The sequence below is a fragment of the Triticum dicoccoides genome, chromosome 4A, assembly GCF_002162155.2.
Source record: "Triticum dicoccoides isolate Atlit2015 ecotype Zavitan chromosome 4A, WEW_v2.0, whole genome shotgun sequence".
NCBI classification, from domain to species: Eukaryota; Viridiplantae; Streptophyta; class Magnoliopsida; order Poales; family Poaceae; genus Triticum; species Triticum dicoccoides.
In genome coordinates this window covers 749,282,246-749,308,241 of record NC_041386.1, presented here as the reverse complement: position 1 = coordinate 749,308,241, position 25,996 = coordinate 749,282,246, and the positions used below count along the sequence as shown (strand labels likewise).

General features: G+C 51.1%; 1 protein-coding gene and 1 long non-coding RNA gene across 2 annotated transcripts; one reads left to right on the top strand and one right to left on the bottom strand.

Annotated features, from left to right (window-relative positions):
- Positions 1 to 2,933: 2,933 nt before the first annotated feature.
- LOC119288440 (AAA-ATPase At3g28580-like) lies at positions 2,934 to 4,656 on the bottom strand. The gene has a single exon (XM_037568062.1). It carries the CDS (start codon positions 4,591 to 4,593, stop codon positions 3,082 to 3,084), a length of 1,512 nt encoding a protein of 503 aa, XP_037423959.1. The 5' UTR covers positions 4,594 to 4,656; the 3' UTR covers positions 2,934 to 3,081.
- An 8,168-nt stretch (positions 4,657 to 12,824) lies between these two features.
- On the top strand, positions 12,825 to 14,038 carry LOC119290040. Its single transcript, XR_005141691.1, has 2 exons — positions 12,825 to 12,934; positions 13,541 to 14,038. It is a non-coding gene; the product is annotated as an uncharacterized LOC119290040 (long non-coding RNA).
- Positions 14,039 to 25,996: the final 11,958 nt, after the last annotated feature.

The following is a 25,996-nucleotide window of genomic DNA, read 5'->3' as shown; positions in this document are numbered from 1 at the left end:
GGAAACTTAACAATTTTGATTAACGAGCTAGTCAAGTAGAGGAATAATAGGGACAGTCTGTCTTGTCAATGTATTTACACATGTACTAAGTTTCTGGTTAATACAATTCTAGCCTGAATAATAAACATTTATCATGATATAACGAAATATAAATAACAACTTTATTACTGCCTCTAGGGCATATTTCCTTCACTTCTTTGATGGAAGGATGCCTTGATGCCTTGTACGTGATGGTTGGTTGCTTTTCCTTGCACAGTTGCACTTGCAACCATGCTTTACCGAAAAAGGCTTTCAATTGGCTCTATAAGTAAAGCAACGATCGACAACACTGCGGTACAAACGCACGCCACCACACACACGCACACATCCAAGGCATGATACAAAGGCGTTGAGCGCAACAACACCACCCCTATCTACGAAGAGATGAAGCCGCATACAACGAACCGTGGACTCCAAGGCGGGGCCTTCAGGAAGGGTACGACACCGGAGCACCGCCACCGCGCGACCCGAGGATCAAAGTTTCTCCTGGAGCAACACAACGGGGAATGAGGGCCGCGGCGACGCCTTCAAGAAGGGAACGAGCTTCGTTGCCGCCGGTCCATCCGGGGATAGAACAGTTTTCACCCCGGCCAACACTCATCGCCACCGAATGCCTCACTCAAGCCACCACGCTGCCCACATGGCCATGGCAGCCGGGCAGTACTGAGCCACAGGCTCTGTCCATGAGCACCGGGCTACCACCGCCTGGGTCACTGCCACGGCATCCAACACCAAGACGCCACCTCACCCGAGACCCGCCACTACACCAACCAAAGAGACGAGCAGAAAGGCTCGGCCTTTCGCACCCCTGAGTGGCCCCAGCATCGGGACCCAATAGGCCGGCCAAAACTGGCCACCATCGCCCCGTCCTGCAGCACCGGGCGCGAGACGAGCTCGGTCCCGCGGGACTGGGCGCGAGACGTGCGATGGACTGCAGCTGGGAACGGGCCAGTCCTTCGAGGCAAGTAGACACCGGACGACGAGGAGATGAAGCAAGGTCGAAACAGCCTGACCGCAGACAGGCCGACGCCGGACAGGCCGGCCGCCGCCGTAGGGAAAGCCGCCGCGCCACCGGATGGTCACCACCGGACCTCCCGACGCCACCACCGACGGACGGATCACCAGCCATGCCCGGCCGCTGCCCCAACCCGCGCCGCCTACCAGAAAAGTCGTGTCAAATCTGGCCGGTACTCCCCCACCTCCACCAGCTCCAGCACATGTCCGGCCCCGACCGAGAGGAGAGGTAGACCGAGCCGGAGCCCGTAGAGAAGGGGTCCACCTGAACCGCCCGCTGCAGCCCGTGACCATATCCGATCCACCGCCGCAACCACAGGCACGCAGCCGCCGCGCCACCGCCAACTCTTCGTTAGAGCGCCTAAATGGCTAAATCTGCAAATGATATTTATATAAGAAATGTTACTAAACACCAAAAAAAAATTAGGCCCAGAAAGTGTAGGGAAGGTCATAACACTTGGCACGACAGGTTGCTGACAGGTCTGCCACGTCAGCGCCGTCATGCATGGTGCGGCTATTTTCATGATGGCGCGGCTAAAAGTGTTAGATTTAAAGAAAAAAATTCACAGTGTTAAACCTAGAAATAGTTTTAAAAAGTGTTAAAAAAAACCCTGCGTGCGCTACTTGTGGCTAGAGAACAGTGTATTCTGAGTGTCACGATTAGTAACAAAACAAGCTACAGCTATTCCAACTCACGTATGTATTTCGTCTGCCTCGTCTCTTCCTGCTTCTTTTGCCCTTTCCCATGAGAGTTTGGTCAGCTACTCACCTTGAATCTTATATATGCACATTTCCTCCGTCGAATTCACACCAGGAATGATCACTAGGGACTTGGTTGATGATTATAGATACCGGGTGTGTCACAAGACGAGTAATGCTACACATACATAGGTTTACACGGGTTTTACAAATAGGTGGATTTTGATCGGAGATTAAAGGGGAGAAGGGGCCCACCCCGCAAAAATTTGGGGGGGAGGGGGGTTAGTTAGAAAGAAAACAATCCTAGTCAGCGTGTAATTGCGTGTAAGTCTTTGTATGTTTAGCATTATTGGTCACAAGACTCACAAACCCAAACACATAATACACACTGTAGTACAAGAAGTTGAAGGGACTGATGAAATAAACATATCACTAGGGACCAGATGAATGGGATCCCCATCCCGCTGCTTCCTGGAAAATATCAGCCTCTTCTCCCTCGCAAAGGAGAATATGACCTCCTTCCTATTCTGGCAAAGCGGGCCCCACTGCGCCTTGTGGCCAACAACGGGTGGATCCCTGACCTGGACGCATCACACTTCACCTTTTGTGCTTTCAACTTCAATCATCCCTCATTTTGCGAAGGGCATCACAATATTTTCTTCTTAACCTTAATCTCATTTAATGAAGGGCACCACGCACATTATTTTTTCTTAAGCTTAATCTCTAGCAAGCAAAGTTTGTTTTTGTTGACGGAGGATTGCTACGTACTCCCTCCGTCCGGAAATACTTGTCATCAAAATAGATGAAAAGAGATGTATCTAGAACTAAAATAGGTCTAGATACATCCCTTTTTATCCATTTTGATGACAAGTATTTTCGGACGGAGGAAGTAGCTCTGACACCTCCTTCTTGCTTGGTTTATTTTAGTTTTTCCAAGTCTTAAAGATATAACTTCAACTAGTTTTTTTTTTACAATTTGGATTATGTATAAGGATGAAATGATAGTACTCGCTTCGTCCGGAATTACTTGTTGCCGAAATGGATGAAAATGAATGTTTCTATAACTAAAATACATCTAGATACATTCATTTCTATGACAAGTATTTCCGGACGAAGGGAGTACTATAAAAGAATTCAGGATAAATCCAATGGCAAATTTATATATAAATGGAAAACATATTATTTATCAAAGTTTGAAAGGTACAGAACATAAGTAGCACTTGAGGTTATGACGTATCCAAGCTTAAGTGACTAAAACACGCACTAACATTATGTAAAATAGCACAAGACAAAGATCTAGCAACCCTTATTATATATCTGCCCCCCTGTCTAACTTTCTTGTGCCGTTGAATCCATAGGAGATGTTGCGGCTTTCATCTTGGCCTTCTTCAGTGTTTCCACTAAACCTGCCAAGCAGTCATCTGCTTCTCTCCTCCTCTTGACCCGCAGCATGAGGTTACCGGCCGCGTCTGCCGATGCCCCATTCACCTCCTCGAGCAATCGATCGATTTCACCGTTCCTCTTGCCCTGCGGCATGAGGTTATCAGCAACGTCTGCCGGAGTTGTGTCGATCTCATCGAGCAGTTGCTCGATTTCACCGAACAGTGAATGCTCAGTGATGTCTAGATAGATCTTAGCGAGCATCTTGAAGGCCTCGAACCGGCAGTATGACATCTCGATGCGCCTGTCCATCCTACCCCGCCGGATCAGCGCCGGGTCGAGCCGGTCAACGTGGTTCGTGGTGAACACGAAGATCCGCTCGCTGCCACAGGCCGACCACAGCCCGTCGACGAAGCTGAGCAGCCCCGACAGCGTCACTTTGCCTTTGTCTATATTCTTGTCGGACAGCTCTATCACCACGTGCTTGTCGTCCTTCCCTTGGGGTGCCTCCTTGCCCTTCCGCTTGGTGGTGAGTTCGACCTCGATCGCGTCGATGTCCTCGATAACGATGATGGATTTGTCCGTCGTATCAAGGAAGAGCTTCCGCAGCTCGGCATTGTCCTTGATGGATGTTAGGTCGAGGTCGTATACATCATACTTGAGGAAGTTGGCCATAGCGCCGATCATGGTGGACTTGCCTGTGCCCGGCGGCCCATGCAGGAGGTATCCCCGCTTCCACGCCTTGCCGACCTTGGAGTGGTACTCCTTGGCCTTACGGAATGCCGTGAGATCCTCCATGATCTCGACCTTCTTGCTGTGGTCCATGGCGAGCGTGTCGAACGTCGCCGGGGGATTGTACTGGACATTGGTCCACACACTCTTCCCTTCTTGGGAGTGGTTGGTGAAGAGTTGCCTCTGCCGGTTCGTGGCGATTAGCTCGTGCCACTGCCGGACGACGCTGGGCAGGTAGGAGTCGAGCACAAGTTTGCGGTGGCGCTTGTGAAACACCAGCCTGTAGCACGGAGGCTCGTCGGAGTCCCCAGGCAAGAGGCTGATGACGGTGTCCCCCCTTTTCTTGGCGGATTTGGGGCACAGCCTCCACCACATGTGGGCTCCGTCGAAGTAGTCGACGACCTCCTGGTTGTCGTCCAGACTGATAAGCGGGTCGTCCTTGTTGTTGTTGCCGAGCTGGGCCTTGAGCTTGCTTGCATAATCCAAGCACGCCCTTGTCAGGTAGGTGGAGACGGCGTCGAACATTTTGTTCCGACGGAACCGCTCTTCACCGTACTTGGAGATGGTGATCTGCTCATAGGGGTTGAAGTAGGACATCACCATGGGAACCAAGCTACTGATGATGTGCCTAGCCTCATCATGGACGTGCTCTGGCATCCTCGACCAAAGCAAGCCGAAGCCAGCCATGGCCGACCCGAGCCCTACCCACTTCTCCACAGATAACGCCATGAATGCGCACTGCAGCCCGCCCCTACTCACCTAATCAAGCTAGCTAGCTAGCTCTCTGTAATGGTTGCCGTTGTGGCTGTGTACGTTTACTGATGCCCTCAGCTTATATAACCGATGATTTGGTGCGTAAATTATCCGCACGCCATCGTCGAAATTTCATCGTAGCAAGTGCGAAATTGCGCCGGGCCGGGGAGGGGGATGTTGTTTGGAATCTTTGGATGCATGCGTGGGTGGACCAGAGTTGAGAGTCAACGTCAGTTGGCTTTATAAACAAATTGACATGTCACCTAAAAGATGGAGGCCAAGATTTTTTGCAGCCGAAAAAACAACACTAGTGAAAGAAGATTTGTACAGGCGGTGCGAAGAAGACTGCCAGGCCCCTCCTCTCAGATCTTGTGAAAGAGGCAGAACCGTTAGTTGCTTAAAAATGTAATCATGACCTCCATACCATTGTGATGTCCTATTTCTTCAGATAAAATAATCATGTCTCCAGCTCTTGGAAACATGGACCTTGGCTTGTTTCATTTATAAAACAAGATTTTGTTGCTGGAATTATATGCATTTTTTACAGTGAGAATTTCACCCATTTTATGGATCATGTAATGCTACCATTTCGCTATGTGAGACCTTAATTATGGCGCCTGTTACCCTTGTTTGATTTCAACTAGTGAATTGCCCATGCGTTGGAATAGGGGCGCAGAGACTGATTTGTTAGCATGTTTAACTTTATGTTAACTAGTTAGCTGTCTCAATTACTTGTGATACGATGTAAAAAGAAGGTGGCAGGACAAGTGGCGGTTACGGTAACTTCAAGTAATCGGTGTTTATGTTTGAAGGAATTCAGAGACGGGTTTTCTTTAGTTCCCGGTCAAGCCTGTTTGGGATTCCAGAGCCAAGATTGTAATACAGGTTGCACAGGTAGTGCTACTGCAGGTAGCTTCATACATGCAGCGGTCAAGGAAAAAACAGAGGAGTCCAACAACCCCATGCATGCTAGCAGTCTTTTCAGGGAACTTTTGGTTCAATGGTGTATGCATAAACGTTCAAGTGGTGTTTCAGGGAACTTTTGCTATTTCAGTTTTATGAAACGTCAGTTACTGTTTATGGGTGGTTCCTGGCCTTGGGCAGTGCTCCTCTGCTCCTTGCCCGCATGGTGCTTGGCAGGGCACGGTGGCCCGCACTGCGTCTGGTGGCCTGCGCTCGGTTGGCTGTTGATGGATCTCGTGCCTAGTGCACACATTTGATCGTCGGTGGTCTCCACAGGGTGTGGTTGGCTCCGGCGGCTTCTCGTGCTTCTTGGTCATTCGAAGGGTTCGATGGTGGTGGTGGTCAGTTGTCGTCATGTTGTAGGGATGTGCTCAAACTCTAGGTGAGAATCCTGCATCGACTATGTCGATGTCGTCGGCAACGGCGTCTATGGACGTCGTTTTCCTTGCAGGAGGTGCCGTTGTAGAGCTCCAGCACCTACAATACTTTGCTTTGTACTCTCTGGGTGAAAACCTAAGATCGGGCTTGCCGGACCGGATGACGGTGTTGTGCCCTCGACAACACTACCTCCTTGGAGACGCCAGCGGCGATGTGATCACCATGGACATAAGGGGGGAGAAACGAGATACCATTAAGGCGTGGAAGAAATCGAACACACTGATCTATTGCATTTGGGCAGCTATATATAGCTTTACAGAGAAGTCACGAATCGCATCGGTTAGTAGTTTAGGTAAGTCCTCGCAGGTGTGGCGCTCGGGTGGATGACGGCGCTTCTTCTCCGAGTTTGTGCTCCGGGGTTCATCCTTCTCGAGTTCATCCATCTGGACGTAGCCGACGGAGCTCCAGCGTAGATTCCTGCCGTCTTCTTGGGGCGGCGAGGTTATGGTATCTCGTCATATCGCGAGATTTGCTGTTAGATAATTTATATTTATTCAAGGGTTCAACGACGACGACTGCGGCTCCAGGGTGCTGGTCCTTAGGGGCACATGTATGAAGACTTTCCGGCTGTCATCGACAAGGTCAAGCCGGCTCTGATAGGGGAGCGGCGACAACGGCGCGCCGGCGGCTCGTTCTGACAGTGGTAATGATCGTTCAGTGGTCTCGCTATCTTGATGTGATTTTTATTATGTATGAGGTGTTTTTTACTTCTGGTGAATTTTGATAATATATCTGAATTATTTTTGCAATTTAAAAAAAACGAGGGATTGTGACGATACTGACCGGGAAAAACACGCACAACGCACACGTAGTCCCGTCTGCATGTATAATCCACAGTATTTTAACGTAAAGCTCTAATGCAATTCTCCACTGGAGTCCAAAAGTGTATGGAAAGCACAATTGTTTCATTCCCTTCCCCACTGGAGTTGTCTTCAATCTGTTATCACCCGATCCATTGCTAACAAAGACAGAGACGGGAGCTTTCAATGATATCGGGCTAGCTCGCAGCCAGGTAGCGTAGTTTAGGTAAAACGAGAGATAGATAGAGGTCCATGGGGACTCACCCCCTCCCCTGGCGTCGCCCTTATGGGCGGCCCAAGGAGAAACCCTAGCCGCCTCCCCCTCGAACCCACCCGCCTCTCCCCCTCCTCGCCGCCGTCCGCAACGCCGCAAGGCTAAGCCTTGCCGGCAGAGCGGCAGTAGGGCTTTCCTCCCTTCGAACATCACGACCGGTGTTGGACGGCCCGATCGTGAGGAGGCACAGGGCTAACACGGGGTCCGGTGGCTTGGATGCAAGCTCGCGGCGAGCTGGTGGCTGCATGGTTGGCAGGACCGGGTGGTTGCGGGCGCCCTCGGGTTCAGGTCAGATCCCTCTAAATCCGGCGCTTGGATGCTGTCGGCCGGCGCGGGTGGTGGTCTTCTTCGCTGGCCACGTTGGATCAGTTCATTCAGCACCTGGATATCTACAATGACTGTTTTCTCGATCCTACTGTTGGGTTGAGCCCCATGGCACTCTCATTTCTGTAGGTTTTAGTTCATGGCTCGCTGCCGGATCTGGAGTAGACGAAGGATTAGTTGTATAGGATGGGGACCGGAATATACTTTGGTCGGCTGGTCCATCCCGGCATCGGCGGCGTCCCTCGACGTCGTTTACCATTCTGGAGGCGAAGCCGGGGTCCCTCCTATCCACCTCCAAACCCCTCCCGGACGAAAGTCCAAAATTCAGACAGGATTAGGCGGCGGCGGCCTGCGCGTCGTAACCTCCATGGATGCGCCATCTTGGGAGGCTCAGTTGTTCGGGGGAGAGATGGTATGAATGGTAGGCTCCGCGTAGTTCCAGAGGCGTTGATAGTATGGAGGTTGGCAGGATGAGCGACGTTGTATCTACCGCGTCGATGACGACGAGTATTGGCGGCATGGTGCAGCTGGATCTTGGCAATGGATGTGGTTGGATGGACGAGTGCAAGGCGGCGGGGCTGTTTGGCACCGTGGCGGCGTCAATTGCAGACCTGGCAAGGTTGATGCATCCGTACCCGCTTTAAAGTTGGATCGGTGGAAGACGGAACCGACTCACCCTGAGGGTGCGTCGAACCGGTATGTATCTCAGACCCGGTATGTGGCTCCGCAGGCCGCGCACTGGTTGCAAGCATTTCGTCAAACACGTCGCGGTCTTACTTGGGAGTCGTTCACAGCAGCGGTACTGGAGGAGTTCGGTGCCGGTGAATTTGAGATGGTCATGCACAAGCTGTTGCAGCTCCGGCAGACAGCCACCGTCGCTGAATACCGCGCGACATTCGACGAACAGATGTACCATTTGCTCGCACTCAACCCGTCCATCAACACCAAATTCTTCATCACCCAGTTCATCCTGGGCCTGAAGGACGAACTGCACGCCCCCGTTCGACTCCAAGCACCCTCGAGCATCACCAGGGCATCCGTGCTGGCGCGCATCCAGGAGGAGGAACTGGGCACGACGCGCGCGCGCCCACGCATCACGTCAGCAGGGCGACCTCCACCGGCGACGACGCAACCTCAGCCTCGGGCGGCCGCGCCCAACCGCGCGCCCACTGACGACTATGCACGCGAGCGACAGCTATGTGACTACCGTCGCGCCAATAACCTGTGCTTCAAGTGCGGCGACCGCTACTCGCGGGAGCACCGGTGCGCTCAGCCCGCTCAGCTGCTCACGATCAGACCATGGTGAGGTCCTCTCCGACGACACCATCCATGCACTGCAATTGCTCGATGATCCCGGACCGGCAGCACCACCACCCGCTCCTGCTGGGGACGCACAAGAGTGCCGCCTGCTCTCCTCGCACGCTCTGGACGGCACGGACTCGGCAACCACGATTCGTTTATGGGCGTTGGTTGGCAATCATGTCATGTTGCTCCTCCTCGATTCAGGCAGTTCGCACAGCTTCGTCAACAAATCGTTCGTCGATCGCCTTGGGCTGAAGACGGAAGAGATGGCAAGGGTGGACGTGCGGGTTGCCAACGGTGACCACCTCTCGTGCAACCGGATCGTTCCAGAGCTCAAGTGGTGGATGCAGGGGCACACCTTCGCGACACCGATGCGGGAGTTGGACATTGGCGCCTACGACGGCATCCTGGGGATGGACTGGCTAGCCCAGCACAGCCCCATGACTTGCCACTGGCAAGACAAATGGGTCAAGTTCACCCACGACGGCGACGAGGTCACGCTCCGGGGCATGCCCACCAAGGTGGCAACAACTCTCAAAGCCATCACCCCCGACGAGTTGCGCAAGATGATCGCGGGAAATGACGTGTGGGCGATGGCCATGGTGGATTCGTCCGGGCACGCGCCGCCACCGCGAAGGAAGTGCGCCAGCCAGACGCCGCTGGCTGACCTCCTAGAGGAGTTCGCCGACGTGTTCGCGGCACCACAAGGGCTCCCTCCACACCGCCAGTACGATCACGCCGTCACTCTGGTCGAAGGCGCGACTCCGGCGAACACGCGGCCATACTGTTACTCGCCGCTCCAGAAGGATGAGATCGAGCGCCAGGTACGGGAAATGCTAGACGCCGGTGTGATCACACACAGCGTGAGCCCGTACGCCGCTCCAGTCCTCTTAGACAAGAAGAAGGACGGGACATGGCGATTCTGCGTCGACTACCGTCGCCTCAACGACACCGCCATCAAAAACAGATTCCCTCTGCCCATCATCGACGAGCTGCTCGACGAATTGGCCGGCGCTGCGGTCTTTTCCAAGTTGGATTTGCGCGCTGGCTACTACCAGATCCGGATGCGCGAGCAGGACGAATACAAGACGGCGTTCAAAACGCACCACGGCCACTTTCAGTTCAGGGTCATGCCGTTCGGTCTCACGAACGCGCCGGCCACGTTTCAATGCCTGATGAACGCCATCTTCGGTAAGTACGTGCGCAAGTTTGTGATCATCTTTGTGGATGACATCCTTGTTTTCAGCGAGACCATGGAGGATCATCTGGAGCACTTGCGCATCGTCTTCGAGCTCCTTCGCGCGCACCAGCTCTATGTCAAGGAGTCAAAATGCACGTTCGTCGCCGATCACATCGATTACCTCGGCCACATGATATCCAAGGAGGGAGTGGCTACGGACAAGGAGAAGACAAGCTCCATGGAACAGTGGCCGACGCCGACGAACGCCACCAAGCTGCGCGGGTTTCTCGGCCTCACGGGCTACTACAGGAAATTCGTGCCGCACTATGGCATCATCGCCAAGCCATTGACGCAGCTGCTCACCAAGAAGGGGTTCTCCTGGACAGAACAAGCTCAAGTGGCGTTCGACAGACTCAAGACGGCGATGGTCACCACGCCAGTACTCGCCCTCCCCAACTTCGATAGGCCATTTTCGATCGAGACCGACGCGTGCGACACCGGAGTGGGCGCAGTGCTCGTGCAGGGCGGCCACCCTGTGGCTTACTTCAGCAAGGCGCTCGGAGTTCGCAATCAACAACTTTCGACATATGAAAAGGAGTTCCTGGCGGTGATGATGGTCGTCGACAAATGGCACCCGTACCTGCAGCGTGGTCCGTTCGACATTCTCACGGACCACAAATCCCTCTGCAATCTGGGCGAACAGCACCTGGAGACGGAGCTACAGCGCAAGGCCATGGCGACGCTGGTCGGACTGCAATTCCACTTCCAGTACAAGCGCGGCTTGGACAACGGTGCCGCGGACGCCTTGTACCGTGTGGGCAAGCAGCTGGACCTGGCCGCGCTCTCAGCCTGCCAGCCCGCTTGGATACAGGAGGTGCTCAACTCCTACTCCACCGATCCGGACGCTCAAGATCGCCTGCAGAAGCTCGCCATCACCAGTCCTGACGACGACGGCTACGAGCTGCACCACGGCGTCATTCGTCGCGGCGGCCGGCTCTGGATTGGAGCCAACGCCGCGCTCCGCACCAAGCTCATTGTCGTGCTTCACAACAGCGCGGTCGGCGGCCACTCTGGCGCCACTGCCACGTACCAGCGGGTGCGCAAGCACTTCGAGTGGCGCGGCCTCAAGCGTGACACGGAGGAGTTTGTGCAGCAATGCGCCACCTGCCAGCAAGCCAAGCACGAGCTCTCCAAGCCGGTCGGACTGTTGGCGCCTCTGCCGGTGCCGACGACGCCCTGGGAAGATCTCACCATGGACTTTGTCGAGGGATTGCCACCTTCCGAAGGATTCGACACAACCATGGTCGTGGTCGATCGCTTCACCAAATTCGCCCACTTCATTCCGCTACGCCACCCCTTCCACGCGTCGCAGGTGGCACGCGCGTTCTGGGACAATGTGGTCAAGCCTCATGGCGTGCCGGCTTCGATCGTCTCAGACAGGGACAAGGTGTTCACGAGCACTCTGTGGCGGGAGCTGCTGGCCGGCGCGTGAACCAGTGCATGAACATGTACCTCTGGTGCGCGGTGCACGACACGCCTGGCAAGTGGCGTCGCTGGCTGCCCGTGGCGGAATTCTGGTACAACTCCACCTTCCACTCGTCGCTCAACTGCACTCCATTCAAGGCATTGTACGGCAAGGAAGCCAACTTGGGGGCGACCACGGCATGGCCTGGCGAGGCCACGACCAACGGCGACGTGGACTGGGCGGCGCACACCGCGCACATTCGCGCCCAGCTAGAGCGCGCCCAGCAGCGCTTCAAGAAGCAGGCCGACCGCAATCGTACAGAGTGCCAGTTTCAGGTGGGAGAGCAAGTGCTTCTGAAGCTCCAACCGTACGTGCAGCAGTCCGTTGTCAGCCGCCCCTGCGCCAAGCTTGCCTTCAAGTTCTTCGGACCATACACCGTCGTCGAGAAGATCGGGCTCATGGCGTACAAGCTCGACCTGCCCGCGTCCAGCCGGGTGCACCCAGTCTTCCATGTCTCCCAACTGAAGCCGTTCACACCAGACTATACTCCGGTGTACGTGGAACTGCCGCGGGTGCCTGACCTGTCCTTGGCCGGCACGGCACCAACGCGCATCCTGGAGCGGCGGATGATGAAGCGGGGCAACGCACCGGTGGTTCAGATCAAGGTGCAGTGGGGCGACAGCTCACCGCACGCAGTCACCTGGGAGGACTTCGACGTGCTGCGCAAACGCTTCCCTGCCGCTGCAATCTGGGAGATTGACGACGCACGCTCACAGGAGGAGGCTGGATCGCAAGGAGGAGAGAATGTCACGCCTGTCCACTTGGCCACCACTGGTCCAGCGTGACAGCTAGGATCGGCCCCACTTGTAAGTGTGAGAGAGGAGAGGCGAGAGAAGAGTTTAAAAGGCACCAGCCGGGCTGTGGCTGGGCATGTGATGTGACAAGCTGTATCCCTCACCCAAATCATTCCTCTGAACGAAGCTTCTGTTCTTCCTCTCCAAGTCTCGCCTTCCCTCGTCCCCCTCTCTGCCGAGGTGTGTTACACCCCAATCTCTCTTCTCTTTTAACCTCTTTTTCTCTTTTTCTTTTGCCTCACGCAGTACAAGATTAATTTAGGCCCCGCCCTTAGTAAATTAATCTTAGCGCGTTTGGTTAATTTAGGTACCTAATCGCGTTTCGTAAAGGTAGTACTAGTAAACTAGTCTCGCAGTACCTAACGCATCCACTGCACCTAACCAAACAAAAAATATCCACTAACCATTGCATCAAACCTTACAATAATTTATCAAGTACGTGCAGAGTATACTGTCCAAATACTACAAGACAAAGCATAGCTCACAGGAATCAAGCCAAAGAAATTGTTAGGAAGATGCCTAGCTAGCTAGTGGGTAGTGAGCATGGTGTTGCCTTTCTATCCATCAAAAAGTGCCTCACTAAGTACTTTCAACACGCCGGCTACCATCAACACCTACAGCACTCTCTCCACTCTGCTCTGCCCCACTCACCATTCTACGCATCGATCCGCGAGGAGCAGGGCGCTTCAAGTCAAGTAACGACATCCGAAATCTTCAGTAAGCTATCTGCTTTCATACCTCTCCGTTTCTTCCTAGATCCAAGTTCGTTCCAAAAGATGAACAGACCTGCCTGCCAGTATGAGGCTGTTCAAAGTAGTTTCAGAAATTTAGGAGCTAGCTGCACATGCACAATATTCACTAGTTTCAGTTTTCTGAAACAATATACTGCTGCTTGTGTTTCTTCAGGGATCGTGGAATACAATATTCACTAGTTTCAGTTTATTTTTGCTACGTAGTACATACTGTAATTTTGCTCTCAAGCTGTGAACCTTGCTTCTGTGGAGTAAAGAAGCATGCAGCTTTTTCATGCAACTTTTGGTTCAACAGTGAATGCATAAACGTTGAAGTTGAACCCCTTAAGTTTTATATTATGGAACGTGAGTTACTGTCAGTGCCACAGCCGAAGCTTCACTGAAGCACAACAAGGGTCAGTTAAGTCATTTAGCGGATGGCCCAGACTGTCCGAGGAACTTGACTTATAGCATCATGGACGTAATTAAAATGCCGAATAAAGATTCCAGTTAGCAGCAAACTATGGAATAAAACAACTGATGATCCTTATAGCATCATCCCGACTCCGGATCTGATGGTTGACTTTGTCAGTGAGGTGCAAACTATGGACAAAGACTTGATGCAGAGGAATGGTTGTGCGGCGGTGGCGATTGTACATCGCACGTAGCTGCTGGGATCGCGGAGAAGTGGTGGCGACAACACATGAGTGACTTTGATGATGGTGCTATTTTTGCATCCAGTCTCGAGTTTGGGGTGAAAAGCCTAGGTCTAACTGATGGTGGTCATACCTAGCAATGGCGATGTGTTTTTATGTCGTTACCTTGTTGAAGGCATTGCTCGGATATGCTCGGACTGATTCTTGAGAGTGAAAACCTAGATTCTTGCCTTAGTGGTTGGATCCAGTGACGATGGTGCTTGAGTATCGCTCCCTTCCTGAAGGAGTTGCTGTTGAAGAACATCATCGTCCGTGTGGTGTCATGAGATGATTGATGCAGATGTGGTCTTTGTTATAGTTTGCCGACCGCGGATCTGATCGCTTGAATTTTTTTTCTCGCCTACCTATCCCTTTGGTCTTATGTGACTTTTCTATTTGCCGGTGTGTTTTTGTGTGTGTGCGTTTGAGTTGGCTGTGTGCATCATAGCTATGCAGAGGCCGGGTCTGTGTTCATTATGTTTGCATCCACTTGATGCTCCATTTTGAAGCAATAAAATCCACCCTTTATCCGAAAAATGGTTGCAAGCATGCGCTACATAGGGTCCTTCTTGAAGAAAGAAGCCAAAGCGTGTGTAAAGAAAATAAAGATTACCCAACGAAATACACATTAGCACTCCAAATGGAGAGCATGAAAAATGCACTCCAGAGAGTCTCAACAACAACTCTTGTCATGGGTAAAAGGGTACTGGGCTTTGCAGGTAGGACGCGGTCCACGTGCTAACCTTATCTTGTGGAAAACATTCTAAGAGGTTCAACTTTGACTTCCCCGCGATCCTCGCCAAAGAGCTCAACGCCTCGATCACTTGCGATGAGAGCAGTTTTTTTGTACACGTGCATGTATGCTTGCATCTTTTTCTCCGGACTCTCTGCTTTGCTGACCTCCGGCAGCTCATCAAAATCCTCCAACATCCTATACTCAGCGTACTTGGATGTCAGGATGTTGCACGCCTTGTTGTTCTTATCCAGACGCCCGCTCAGCACCACTATTATTTTCCCCATGCGAAGGCACGGGGTCCCAAACAGAGGTTGTGGGATCGGACTGCGGACCTTGTTGAGAATGTCCTCCAAAGATAATAGTGTCGCTTTAGTTTGCACCACCTGCAACAACATTGCACACCTCAACCATAGGCTCAAAATTACGGCAATGCATCAAAATTACAAACTACTCCCTCTGTTCCTCAATATAAGTCTTTTTAGAGATTTCACTATAGACTACATACGGAGCAAAATGAGTGAACCTAGACTCTAAAATATGTCTATATACATCCGTATCTAGTTTGCAGTGGAATCTCTCGAAAGACATATATTTAGGAACAGAGGGAGTACTTTCTAAATAAAAACTCAGCCAGTACATGAATAGGAAATGACAATTAAGAATTTACATAAGCTACGTAGCTACTCCCTTGAAACAAGAGTAACCTGTTGTGGCGCAGAAACATCTAGCTGCAATTTCACAATAAATGTAAATAGGGAAATCTATATTAAAAGGGGGGAAAACAAAATCATCAAATACAAATTGCGAAGCTCAAGTTCCCAATACAACAGATAATAATTTGAGTAAATTGCTAGTAGATAATGAAGAATATGCTTTGGTAGTTTGTGAGCACACAAACGTTGTCACACCTGCTTCTGTAGTTACTCGAGATATATGGAATTTTTTTGAAGTGATTCGCCCTACCTGCTTACAGCAGTGTGATTACTTGTAGAGCAATGTTGAAACATGTCCAAAAACTTATAAAACAAAAAATAATACAATAGTTTGAAGCATACGTATATCAATGCAGGGTTAGGAAATAGAACAATGAATCTAGTGTCGATTTGCATAGTTAGCACCATTGTCCCTAAAAACATAATTAAAACGACAGAAAACAAACTCTTATTAGTTAGTTTTTTAGTGAATCCAGATCTTCACTGTGGCTGGGGACATCTAGTAAGGAAAATTTTATATTTAAGGTTTGTATCATGATAGATGAGATCAACTTTTCACAGCACATTGTCCTGCCAGTTTCAAGGAAAGAAAGAATAAGTAGAAAGTTGAGAAGATGCGTGAGAATTTTCCAAAACAAATAAAGCATGCCATCCCCACCAAGCATCCTTTCATCAGCCCCTGGTTTTCACATCCCACATGAATCTAGCTATTGAAAGATTGAAACGTTGTTGACATAGATTAATTAAGAACTAACCCACACCAAGCTATCTTCACTGTTACTGGGAGAGCTACGTCGAGGAGGCAATGAAAAACACAGGCCATGGAGCAGGGATACCAAAGCAGCGGTACCACCAAAACTGATCTATCGGCCGTCTCGTTAATGTTCCTGCAAGCAACACATATCATGTTGGCTGGTACAATACCTCACATATATACTATGCCTGAAAATGAGAGTTAGTGGTGACATTGACCAGATTGAAAATTCAGGGATTTTCATATAGCAATTCAGATAGATGAAAGGAGCAGCACGGCCTCGTCCATCTCTTCCTTGGTGGATCTGAATTGCAGAAAATTCAGATAGATAAAAGAGCAGCATATTCTTCTTTTTGTGGCCGTGCGGCGGCGCGGACGGCAGTGCGGGTGGGGGCGGCGGCGCGTTCTTTATGGGGCCGATGATTGCGGGTTGGGGATGAGGCGTGCGTTCTTTTTTTTTTCCCTGTGGTGATTATAAGATGAATCGTTTTCTAGACTTAAGGATGGCAGCGGTGGGTAATTTTCAGCAAGTTCAAGGGTAATTTGAATGACGGTGAGCAAGCGGGCAGAAGCAATACCGCTTTATTATTATAATAATAGGGAAAAAATAATAAAAAAGATAGTAATAAAGAGGTAAAGATAAAGATAATCTGCCGGTAGATATAGCCTAGCACAAAGCAGGCAGGGGATCCGTGGAGAGCCATATACTTTATGATCAGGGCAGAAAAAGGTAAGCAACGCACGTAGTAACATACAAGGATTGGTACGTACGTTATTTTATTATTACGGGTGCAATCGAGAGAGACGGAGCGTGACGGCTATGGAATATCAACAGACCTAGAAAGCCAACGCATGTAATATACAGCGTAGCGATAGAGGGATCGATCGATTTGGTTGTTAACCCTAGCTAGCTAGCTAGCCAACCGACGAATCGCCATGGGTTTCTCTACATACACGGAAGCGCTCCCTACATCATGGGACGCATCAATGGCCGGCGTGAGGTGCGACGAGAGGCTCGTCATGCATCACGTGGCCAACGGCGGCTGCTTGAACGACTTCACGAATGCCATGAAAGAGTGCCACCCCGGCCCCGCAAAGTATCAAGACCAACCTAGGGGCCGACGCCGACGCGTAGCCAAGCCAGTCGTCGTCGACGACGTGGACTCCGCCTCCACGGCGGCATGCGTCAAGGCTACGGCGGCGCTGCGTAAGTGCTTCGCCAGCAATCCTGCCGCGTTCGAGCACCAGTACCTCCAGCGCATCGACGAGGGCCTCGACCAGGACGTGGAGCTGTCACCCAACGACATCTGGAGAGAGGAACGTACCATCTTCAGGTGGTGGACCGGCATGAGGACAAGCTAGGTTAGATCGGGAGTACAATTATTAGCGATCAACTTAGTGAACTTCTGGATATAAATAATAAACACAAGTTATTTCGGCGTTGAATTTTTTTCTCTTCTAATTAGTTGCAGAGTTTTTTGGATGTATATATGTCCACGATTCTTATCATATTTGCCGAGTAATATATTTATTAGTTTATTGTTCTCACTTCCTTCGCGTTCCCTTCCCTGACTAATACAAAATCTGTCGGCCAAAACAGCAGGCGGTTCATCAAACCCTTCGCTTTGCATATATTCCCTCCGTCTCATAATGTAAGACGCTTTTAAAAAACGTCTTACATTATGGAACGAAGGGAGTACATAGAAAGTGACGATGATGGATCTTCTATACACTTATATGAGGACTGTAGAAGAAGACGGTGGGAAAGGTTTGGCCGAACAGACTCTGACTGCAATTGTTCCGGGCTCATATGTACAGATTACAACCCACCTAGGGCACCCACTAACCAACTAACAAACTGGACTAACTACTGCCAAGATGCTAGGGCATGTGCTCATGGTTTGTTGGAGACGTGGGAGTGCAGGGTTGACCAGAATATCCGTTCCAACACCCCCGCGCAGACCGAGCGTCGCTGGCGGTGATGCTCAGGTTGGACCGGAAATCCTCGAACGTGGCGGTGGGCAGCCCCTTTGTCATGATGTCGGCGAACTGTGACGTGGTAGGCACGTGTAGGACATGAAACTGACCAAGAGCAACTTTCTCGCGAACGAAGTGGATGTCAAGTTCGATATGTTTGGTGCGGCAATGGTTTACCGGATTATGAGCCAGGTAGACGGCCGACCCATTGTCACAATAGACGAGGGTGGCCTTGTCGATGCCGGAGTGTAGTTCATGAAGAAGCTGCCGTGTCCAGCAGCACTCAGCGACAACGCTCGCCACAACGCGGTACTCGGCCTCGGGGCTCGAGCGAGACCCAGTGGGCTGTCGTTTAGATGACCAGGAGATGAGCAAGCCACCGAGGAAGAGGCAGTAACCAGAAGTCGAACGACGCGTGTCCGGGCACCCTACCCAGTCAGCATCGCTGTAGGCAACGAGCTCGGGCGGTGGCGAGGTGGAGATGGTTATGCCGTGGCTGACAGTCCCCTGAACATAGCGCCGGATGCACTTCACCATGGCCCAATGCGGTCGCCGTGGCGCATGCATGTGTAAACACACTTGCTGCCACCACCATCACCCCCGTTATACTCATTCTACTCCTTTTGTATCAACGAAACGATACACAAGCTTTGCGTATTGCCGAAAAAAGGATTGATGTATTGTTGAATACGTGAATTACATGTATGTTGAGTGATAACCTACCGGCCTAGACTTGATGCCAAAACATGAAAAGCAGCTGTGTATGTATGTATATCTGTTATCACGCCATGCAAACCTTGCTGGCCTTCTTGATATATGTTAAGTACGTATTTTTTATTCAAGAAATACACAACTGTTATTTATCATGCTGATGGCATCCATTCTCGACTCTTCTTTCCATGGGTGCGGCGTTAGTTGTTGAGACCTTTTACAGTACATCAAGTCAATTTAGGCCATTTATTTTTGTGTTTGGACCGCGCAGATAAGGCAGTACTACATCAATTTTTGGGTAGTCAGGGGCATTTTATGTAGTTCATTGTTTTATCAATCTCAGCCTAGCTACAGAGGTCTATTCGTCCAAGAATACCAGCCGTGTCAATGATGTCCTCCTACCGCTGTACGCATCGATCGTGAGAGATGCAATAACTAGGAAATGTTTTCCGTTGAATTCGTGCAGTAGGTTAACGGTTAATAGGGCCGTCAAAGATTTTTTTTTGAACGAGGCAAAAGATTTGCCATTTTCATTGATTAAGAAGAAGAGAATTGCCCAGTTAATTGGCGAAAAACTGGGCTAAAACCGATACAACTTAACCCATATGATATGGGCACCACCGGCCAACCTGGCCACCGACATGGGACACAAAGCTGCAAAGAAGAAAGGCAATCACCGGGAAGTCGCAAGCGTCATCGTCATCACCGGCTGCCTCGAACGGGCGACTCCGACTTCACCATACAGCTCCAACCTCGAAGCCAACCCGCAAACAGCTGCATAGAAGCCACGACGGCACATGCCACCAGAAGGCCACACGCGCAAGCAACCGACAACTCCGACTTTGACGACGAGCCTCACCAAGGAAATATGCAGGGCTTGCACCGACCGTGCCCACCGAAGAGCACCTCGGACACGTCGGGAAGAACCGGCTACCGAATTCCACACCACGACCCGAGCTCCTCTCGACGACATCATCGTTGCCAAACAGAAACCAGCGCCCCGCCTCAGCAAACCATGCGGCGAAGATGCCGCCATCCACGGCGAAGATGCCGCAATCCACCAGTCTTCCGGTCGTAGCCGGCTCCGAGACGATGCCCCCAAGAAGGAGAAGACGCGAAGACGCCTCCATCGCCCGACCCAACGGATCTGAGGTTTCCCTCCGGAGCCAAAGCCGTGGGGAGGAGGAGCACACCTCCACGACGACGCTTCCAAGAAAGATCACGGCACCCGTGGGTGCCGCCGTCGCCGGCTCCGAAGAAGGCTGGAGCAAAGATTTCTCCCGGAGATGCGCCGACCACCTTCCACCACCGACCGCCGCCGATCGTCCACCACCTGCTGAGGCCGACCTCATTCTGACCACGGGATCCCACGACCCACCGCGACCAGACACGCACCACCCCCTGGCCGAAGGCGCTGTCCACCACCACAGCACCACCGTAGCCACCACCACTGCAGCAACCAACGCCGCATCCCCAGGAGCAGCACCCAAATCAGAGCCGCTCGAGCCAAGCAGATGAGCAGGAGCAGGCCGTTCACCCGCAGCACACCTCGCGCCCCGGAGAAACCAGCCAGTCGCTGCGCCCGCTCAGTCAGTCGCTGCGGCCGACGTGCGCTAGCCGCCGCCGTGCCCGGCAGTCGATCCGCGCCCCACGCACACATCCAGAGCCTCCGCGCGCACGTACGCCGTCCACGCCCAGGCCACCCCGAGAGCTCGGTCCGAGGCCGCCGCCTCGGAGCCCCATCCACCACACCGAGCCACCAGCACAACCGCAAGCACCACCACGGTGCCCAGCAGCCGCCGAGGACCGGCGCCACCACGCCTGCCGGCAGCCATGGCCGAGATCCTACCGGCCAGAACCAGATCCAGATCGGACTGGACCGGAACAGGGCAGGGACCCCGGGCCGCCGCTACCGCAGGTCACACCACCGGATGAAGCACGCCCCACCACCGCAGCCAACACGCCGAGCCGCCGCCGGAGATTCACCGCACCAAGCCGCCAAGAGCCCCGTCGGTGGAGCTCCACGCCGCCGCTAGAGGGGAGGGGGCCGCGCCCAGGAGAGACCCCGCCGCCACCGGCACTGCACGGGCTTCGCCCGGCAGCGGCCCACGGTGGCGGCGAGGGGAAGGGGAGGGAGGGGGTGGCCGGCGGCGGGGTCTGGGGTTCCCCCCGTGCCGCCTCGGAGGGGGACGCGGGGGTCGGGAGTTGTTTTATTTGTCGTCGTTTTGGCTGTTTGACAATTTTTTTTTTTTTTGGGAGTGGTGGGGAGAAAAGACGTGTTGTGGGCAGGGAGAAAAGACGTGTTGTGGGCAGGGAGAATCTACTACTCCCAAATTCGTCTCCCACTCTGGTGAGCGTCCGTACTGCAGCCAGCCGTTGAATGTGTGAGTTCAGATTCAGACCGGCAAATACGTATATTATACCTTGCCACGCTTTCATAAATCAATACCGCAGCTAGCACCTGTGTTCAGACCTCCGAATACATTCTACAACAATTAAGTCTAGAACAGAACATTTACAAATGCGCTTTCCATTCACCAGTTTAGACAAGTGCAAAAAAATTCCTTAAAGAAAGAGAACACAAATCATTTTCGAGCGAAAAAGAATACGCGTCTTTGGATGCTTTCCACGCGAAAGAAAGTGCACTAACTTGAAAGCAAAATCAGAGACTGACCTTGAAGCCACCCGTAACCGTCCGAACCGAGCAGTCCGGATGCATCTTGCCATCCAACGCGGTATTTCATCAGTCAACATCCGTTTTCCTGCAAACCAGAGGCAAACAAGGGGGATTTGTGGGCGTCCGGATCGTTGCCACACTCGTGTCCGTCACCCTGGTCCCATTAAGAACCCTCTCCCACGCTTGCGCACTCCCCCACACAAAGCGGTTGTTGAGCATTCATGCTGGTCGAGAGCGCCAACACCAAATTCATGCCGGCCCGAAACGGACGCGACCTCACTCTAGAGCCGGCATTGAACCACCGCGCCGGCCGAGAGCATAACCCGCGCCGTGCCCCTGTCTCCACACTTGTTCAATGCTAGTGCGACGTGATTGGATGGGACGGCTATCTAATGCATTCAAACTGCCCGCCCGTTCGTCTGTCTGCCGACATTAAACAGGCACGGCGGCCAAGAAACCAACTCAAGTGTCCGCATTGACAAATCCCGCTGCTAGCCCTAGCCGGAAGCCGCTATTTAAACTTGAGCTTGCTCCGCACCATCCTCACTACAAACACGCCTGCTTCCTGTTCTCCTCGTTGCAGCACCTCCACCATGACCGCGGGCTCTAGGATGATGTGGAAGAGCTTCTCGACGGAACAGAAACACGAGGTGGTGGCCCTTGCAGCTGGCTGGCAAGGCTTTCATGTGCGGCAGATAGAGTTAGGCATGCCGGCGAGCTCGCCGGAGTTGAGTGACTATGACCCAACGATGGAGGATGCCTTCGACGACAAGCTGGAGCCCCTGCCCATGCCTGTCCATGTCGGCTTGACCGTGGAGTAGGCGTAGATGTACTTCGACGCCGTCATGTCGGATGAGCAGCAGGCGCGACATCTGGTATCAGCTTTCTGACAGGTGCAAGACGAGCAGCAGTACAATCTCTCCCTCCTTGCGTATCACCGGTTAGCGGAGGGCGAAATCAATGGCAAGTTCGTGAGCATGGATACCATGGCGGCCATGGCTGTGGAGTACCCGAACTCCGTGGAGGAGCAGCGGGCGCTCTAAGTAGCCGCGTGCAACGCTCGTGCGGCGCCGGTGGACAAGGACACCTAGGCAGTGGTGGATGGAAATGCCGCAATTTATGTTGTTCGCGCTAACATGTGTGCGATGTTGGCACGGCTACGGCGACGGACCGACCCTTCCACGTCCATCCTCGACCTCACCTTCAACGGTCACGGCCAGGTCGTGGACTTTGACAAGGAGGAGTAGGACATGGGAGGCGGTGGCGCCTTGTGTCCCATGTGGGGGCCACTTCGTGTCCCATACGTGTCTTACTTTTCTTCGCCGGTGACCGCACCTTTACTTTGGGGTTCACCGCCGCCGGAATGGACACATAAGGTAACAACATGAACTCAGAGGACGATCAACGGCGAAGATTTAGACTAGTCTAGGGTTCGGCCACTTTTGTTTAATGAAATGTAATGAATGTTGGCCGGTTTGATTGAAAATCAAACGGTTTGCATGAAAAATCATCCGAATTGCTCAAATTTAGTTTTAAATATATGCAGGCATGATTGGATGGTCGGTTCCCGCATCATTACCCGTGGAGCAGTCCACGGACAGTGTCCATTTTGGGTGGTCGGTGTTGGAGATGCCCTTTGAATGATCAATCAACATCCTAACTGACGAGCTGGCTAATTTGTACTTTTGATTCCCTTGTGGATATATTCGTGCAAAAAGGAAAAGAAAAACGCGTTCGATCCATCTTGTCCGCCCATGTTAAAGCTAGCTATCTAGCTGCTTATTCCATTCATTCTTAATCCCGTCGGCTGGTAGCCTCCCCTCCTTCTCCTTCCCCAATTAATTAAGCGTCTTACGCAAAACTGCTCTACTCTCAGGTGGTAGCTAGATACGAAAATGAAACCATTGCATCCACTTTTCCGTTTGTGTTTTGGTACCAGATCTAATCTAATCTAATCTATTCTAAGCAGGATGAGTAGCATGGACGGCAAGCAACAACAACACACAAGCGACGAGCCAAGGAAGCTACCATACCAATTGATAAAGCAGATTACAAATGATTTCGATGAGGAACGAATACTTGGGAGTGGTGGATTTGGAACAGTTTACAAGGTACTCCCTCCGTTCCAAATTACTCGTCGCAGAAATGGATGTATCTAGAACTAAAATACATCTAGATACATCCATACCTGCGTCAAGTAATTCAGAACGGAGGGAGTACGTACGTAGTAGCAGTGGCGGAGCTACAGCAGCAAAGCTGGGCGGACCAGTAGAAAGAAAACCCCAATACTTTTGCGCTCATGTCCCAGTCTAGTACACTTAGGCCCCGTTCGGAAATTCGCTAGCTCCTAGAATCTGTGGAGCAGCGGTTTGCTCGCTCCCAGATTTTGTACTGCAGCTCCATCCGCTCCCGGAGTGGAGCGTGGAGTGGAGTATTCCCGAACGGGGCCTTAGTCACCTACTGCATTTGCCATGTGCTGGGCGGGCCATGGCCGCTTTTGGTAACACGTAGCTCCGCCAGTGCGTAGTAGTATATATACTTATATGAATAATAATTAAAACCATGCACGCATGCATGTGTTTTCTGTTGTCTTGATCGATCGACTTTTCTACCATGGATGATCAGCATGTACACCTCCATATTATCATTCCTTCTTACATGCTGCTGTTCTTCTTTTTCAGAAGAGTTCGATTGTCAATTTTTATGGACCACTAGATTATGTTAATTAGTGGTCATGTCTTGATTAGCATGGACTTTCCTGCTGCTATACAAGTACTCCCTCTGTAACTTAATGAAGACTTTTTTGACACTACCATGGTCTCTAAAAACATCTTACAAAAAGTTACAATGTGAGTAGAAAACAATATATCAGAGGAAATATTGCATTGTTAAATTTACACGGTAACTATCCCGTGCCCATGGGTGCATTGGTAAATATTGCATTGTTACAATGTGAGTAGAAAACAATGAACATATTTACTGAACCTCTCAACATATAACACACGTGAAGTGGTATATGCAGCAGCGCAGCAAACAGCATTATAAAGTTACTAGTACTATGTGGTAGTACCCCCTGAAATCCAAACTAGTAAGTAGAAACTGTGTGACTGCTTACAATTAAGGTCTTATTACAACATTATAAGTTACTTACTACTCCCTCCGTTCCTAAATATTTGTCTTTCTAGGGATTTCAACAAGTGACTACATACGGAGCAAAATGAGTGAGCCTACACTCTAAAATATATCTATATACATCCATATGTAATAGTCCATTTGAATCTCTAAAAAGACAACTATTTAGAAACGGAGGGAGTATATAGTATGTGGTGGTCCCTGAAGCGTTGGAATGAAGGTGGCTCCCGAGGGGAGCCGCCTTCATACATACGTCTGGGAAGCTGAGGGCCCAAGCCTATTTTTTAATCTGTCGAACTCTAGGGGCACATTTCTGAGTGTGTGCTGAGTAATTGTGAATCTTGCTTTCTCAAAAGAAGTGCGATTAGTCTTGCTTTCTCAATAGAAAACGCGTATTTTTTCATATTCGAGATGCACGGTCGTGCCTCTCGCGAAAGCAAAACCATTCCTCTTGCGAAAGAAAAAAAAAACAGAAAATGCATTTTTCTTCATTTTCGAGAGGCACGGCCGTGCCTCCCACGAAAGCAAAACTGCGCCTCTCGCGGAAACAAAACCGTTCCCTTCGCAAAAGCAAAAAAAAACTTTTTTCTTCCAAAAATTTTATTTCAAAATTTTTTTGGTCCAAATTGTAAGGAAGACCTGTGGAAAACAAAAAAGTTGAAAATCACTGAAAAAAGCTGCAAAAAGCCAAAAACGCGTGCACAAAAAATTGAAAAACGAAATCCGGAGGAAGCGCCAAGAGCGCAACACGTGGCGGCGGCTGAGAGCGCGCCAAGTGGCGCGCTCTTAGCCCACCCACAAGTGATTGTTATGAGGCTTCCGGAGAAGCACTCGTTAACTAGTTGCTCGCCCTTTTTCCTCCTAATTATTGTTTTAAAGGTGTGTTCATGGCCGGCCAGTTTCTTGAGCGAGAAGCAAGCTATTGTCTCGCTTAAAGCGAGAAATAGCTCTCGCTTAAGGCTACGGCGAAAGTATACTGATTCCAATTCCAATTTCTTTATGTGAAATGCGTACCTATGTGGGCCTCATACCCCGATACCAATTTCTTTACGTGCGTGTGCATTGTTCGGTCTCATGTACTCCCTCCGTCCGAAAAACATGTCCCAAGTTTGTCATCTATTTGAGGGACAAACTTTTTCAGGCGGAGGGAGTATATATACAAGACAAAGCGGACCAAGCCAAACCAAACGAAAAATACTACCTTGTTTCATTTAAAAAAAATTATTACCCTCCTTATTAGTACGTAATATATAATAGTTTTTTATTTTTGTTCAAAAAGAAAAGTAGGTATAGGTTTCTTCCCATCAGACCATCTTGGAGCTCGAGTCATCTCTTCTTCCCTTCCCTGAGTTGCAAATTTCGGGGCATGCCAATTTTCTTGCCCTCCGTAATTACGTCAATATCATCTGCTTTTCGGGGCATGCCAAACTAATTTACTGTATTAATTAATCAAAGCAAAGTGCAATAATTTACTGTATGAGAATGAGTTACAGTACAGATGCTTTGCGTTGTGACTTGTGAGACGGACACAAGCAAAGTTAAGCTAGGCATCCCAGAGATTTTTCCATTTCTCACATTCATTCTCCTTCACATTCACCTTGACTGCTGCCGATTGATTTGATTTGAGCCACCCACCAACCGGCGGCGACTGAG